The sequence below is a fragment of the Arachis hypogaea genome, chromosome 13 (genome assembly GCF_003086295.3).
Source record: "Arachis hypogaea cultivar Tifrunner chromosome 13, arahy.Tifrunner.gnm2.J5K5, whole genome shotgun sequence".
Taxonomy (NCBI): Eukaryota; Viridiplantae; Streptophyta; class Magnoliopsida; order Fabales; family Fabaceae; genus Arachis; species Arachis hypogaea.
Genome location: NC_092048.1, coordinates 13,404,043 through 13,407,838, shown reverse-complemented (window position 1 = coordinate 13,407,838; position 3,796 = coordinate 13,404,043). Strand labels below are relative to the sequence as shown.

General features: G+C 50.7%; 1 protein-coding gene across 1 annotated transcript; it reads left to right on the top strand.

Annotated features, from left to right (window-relative positions):
• The first annotated feature begins 290 nt into the window (after nucleotides 1-290).
• Nucleotides 291-1,144, top strand: LOC140177449 (uncharacterized). The gene is made up of 2 exons (XM_072210556.1): nucleotides 291-456; nucleotides 504-1,144. Exons 1-2 carry the CDS (start codon nucleotides 291-293, stop codon nucleotides 1,142-1,144), a joined length of 807 nt encoding a protein of 268 aa, XP_072066657.1.
• The last annotated feature ends 2,652 nt before the right edge of the window (nucleotides 1,145-3,796 follow it).

Here is a 3,796-nt window from a genome sequence, read left to right as displayed (position 1 = left end):
TATATAAGGGGAGAGGTCAGCACTCCCCCCGAGGTACACATCATCTTACCTAATTTGGCTATCCTTTCGTACGGACACTGACTTGAGTGTCAGAGTGTCCTTGTAGGTGGCCACCCCCCTCGACCGTCCGACCGCCGGCTTCACCAGTCTCCCACCTGAACCCGAAGACCCGTTCCAAGTCACTCCAGGATCACACCCCCTTTATCTTTCCACCACAACCCGATCCGTCGAATACCCGACATCATCAGGTACCGAACATTGGCGCCGTCTATGGGGAGCCCGGAGCAGACATGGAGCGATCCCTCACTTCGGAGGAGCTCTGCGAAGGAGGCGGGACCCGCTTGAGCAGGGCAAGTTCGACAGCCCGTGCCGGCGAGCAGCCGAGATTCTCCGTTCAGCCGAACCAACAAATGTACACCAAGACCCCCGAAAGACGTCCTAGAGCTTCCTGGCTCGGTTCACGACACGCATAGCCAAGGCAAAACACCCAATCAACTTATTAGGAGTTACCCAAAAGCCCGGGGAGCCGACCAGGAAGTTCCTGGACAGATTCAACGATGAGTGCTTGGAGATTGATGGTCTCACGGACTCGGTCGCCAGTCTCTGCCTGACGAACGGCCTGCTAAACGAGGACTTTAGGAAGCACCTCACCACTAAGACTGTCTGGTCCATGCAAGAAATCCAAAGCGTGGCCAAGGAATACATTAATGATGAGGAAGTGAGCCAGGTTGTAGCAGCCAACAAGCGGCAGCTCCCAAACCCCTCAGCTCGGCAGGCCCCTCAGTTCGAAAGACACAAAGAGGCTCCCAGGGACGGCACCTTAGCCAAGCAACCCAAGCAACCCCCACGACTAGGAAGGTTCACAAATTACACGCCACTTACGGCGCCCATAGTAGAGGTTTACCAGCAAATTGCAGACAAGGGAATCCTATCCAGACCAAGACCATTGAAAGAAAAAACGGGAGGCAACAAAAACCTTTACTGCGATTATCACAAAAGGTTTGGTCACAAAACCCAGGACTGCTTCGATCTCAAAGATGCCTTAGAGCAGGCCATCAGAGAAGAAAAACTGAGCGAATTCTCCCGGCTCATCAGAGAAGCGAGGAGACGAGAACGAGAGCGCTCCGAGGAAGATCGTAGCTAAACTGTCAAGCCAAGGCAGTAATCCATGGGGGATGCCAATAATCCCCCAACCTTTGTGGTCAACATCGTGGTCGGCGCGACAGCCCCCCTAAATCCAAATCGACAGCAAAGAAGGACACCTGAATACTCTCCATCTCGATAGAAGATCCCGTTCCCAGCAAAAGATCTCCCACAATATCCTTTGGCCCAGAGGATAAATGGTTTCACGATCTCCCTGAAAACTCCCCCATGGTGGTTACAGCAATGATCGGAACAGGGTTAGTTAGACGAATCCTCGTCGACACGAGAGCTGATTCTAACATCCTATTTAGAAACGTGTTCAACGCCATGGGCCTCAAGGAGTCTGACCTCAAAAATCACCAGCACAGAGTCATGGGACTAGGCGATAACTACATTAAACCTGACGGGACGATCTCTCTCCCAATCTGCCTGGGAACCGACGACGCCAGGAAATCGGTTATAGCAGACTTTGTAGTCCTCAGAGATTCTACAGCCTACAATATCATCCTGGGGAGAAAGACCATCAATGAATTCTCAGCTATAATATGCACTAAGTTCTTGAGAATGAAGTTTATAATGGACAAGGGAACAGTTGTCTCCATAAAGGGAGACCTAAAAACGGTAGTCGCTTGCGACAGCGCCAGTCTCTCCTTAAGAAAAGAATCTAAGAGGGCAGCTGGCGTGTTCTTGGCAGACCTGGACGTCAGGATGGAAGACAAGCCAAGACCAGAACCAGAGGGGGACATGGAAAAGTTTCAGATAGGGAAGTCGGCAGATCAATTTACCTTTGTAAATAGGAATCTGTCCCATGAACTCAAAGGCCCCCTCATGGAGGTCGTAAGGGCAAACGGTGACCTCTTCGCGTGGACACCATCAGATATGCCAGGACTAGATCCCGAGGTCATGTCCCACCGACTAGCCGTAAAACCCGACGTCAAACCAGTAGCCCAGCGGCGAAGAAAGATGTCTCAAGAAAGGGCCGACGAGGTCGCCAAACAAACAGCCAGGTTGCTAGAAGCAGGATTCATCAAAGAACTCGAGTACTCAACGTGGTTGTCCAACGTTGTCCTAGTCAAAAAGGCCAGCGGGAGGTGGAGGATTTGCGTCGATTATTCCGACCTAAACAAAGCATGCCCAAAAGACTCTTTCCCCCTCCCCAACATCGACACTTTGGTAGACTCAGCGGTAGGGTATCGTTTCCTCAGCTTCATGGATGCGTACTCTGGCTATAACCAGATCCCGATGCACCGACCTGACGAGAAAAAAATGGCATTCATAACACCAGGAGGTACTTATTGATACAAAGTAATGCCCTTTGGGCAAAAAAACACGGGGGCCACCTACCAAAGACTAATGAGTAAAGTCTTCTACGACTTCATCGGCAAGAAAGTAGAAGTATACGTCGATGACATCCTGGTAAAAATAGTGGAACCGAACAGAGTACTAGACGACCTCCAAGCTATCTTCAAAGCATTAAGAAAATTCAAGATGAGGCTCAACCCACTCAAATGCGCATTTGCCATGGAGGCAGGAAAATTCTTAGGGTTCATTATAACACAAAGAGGGATAGAGGCCAACCCAGACAAATGCGAAGCCGTTCTCAAAATGACAAGCCCTTGGTGCATCAAAGACGTACAACGACTCACTGGGAAACTCACGGCTCTGTCCCGGTTCCTCGGTGCCTCGGCAGAAAGGGCCATCCCATTTTTTAACCTAATGAAGAAAGGGATCGCCGTCGAATGGACCCCGGCGTGCGAAGAAGCGTTCAGCCACTTCAAAAAGATACTCTCGGAGCCTCCCGTACTCAGCAAGCCTAGAGAAGGGGAGCCCCTATACTTATACTTAGCTGTAACCACGCAAGCAATGGCAGCAGTCCTGGTCCGAGAAGAGGACAAGAATCAACGCCCAATATACTTCATCAGCAAAGTACTCCAAGGGGCGGAGTTGAGGTACACCAAGTTGGAAAAGTTGGCCTACGCCCTACTAACCTCATCCAAAAGGCTAAAGAAGTACTTCTAAGGGCACGTGATCATCCTGAGAACCGAGCAGGCCATTCGGCAAGTCCTCCAGAAACCCAACCTCGCGGGAAGAATGATGGCATGGGCAATAGAACTGTCCCAATACGATTTGCAATACGAACCTAGGCAGGCAATCAAAGCCCAAGCCATGGCAGATTTCCTGGTAGAGGTCAAAGGGGAGGTCCCCGACGTACCGAACACACGGTGGAAGCTCCACGTTGACGGAACATCCAACCAAACGTTCGGAGGGGCCGGGATCATTCTCAAAAACTCGGCAGGAGTAGCCTATGAACAATCAATCAAGTTTGACTTCCCGGTCTCCAACAACCAGGCAGAATACGAGGCCCTGATAGGAGGACTGATATTAGCCAAAGAAGTCGGAACTTCAAGGGTGGAAGTCAGCAGCGACTCCCAGGTCGTCACCTCTCAGATAAACGGCAACTACCAAGCTAGGGACACACTACTACAAAAATACCTGAAAAAGGTAAAAGAGTTATGCAAAAGCTTCAAGGAAGTCATAATCCAGCACGTCCCTAGAGAAAGAAACGCCCGAGCCGACCTTCTTTCCAAGCTAGCAAGCACCAAACCCGGGACAGGAAACAGATCCTTAATCCAAGGGCTAGCAACCGAACCAG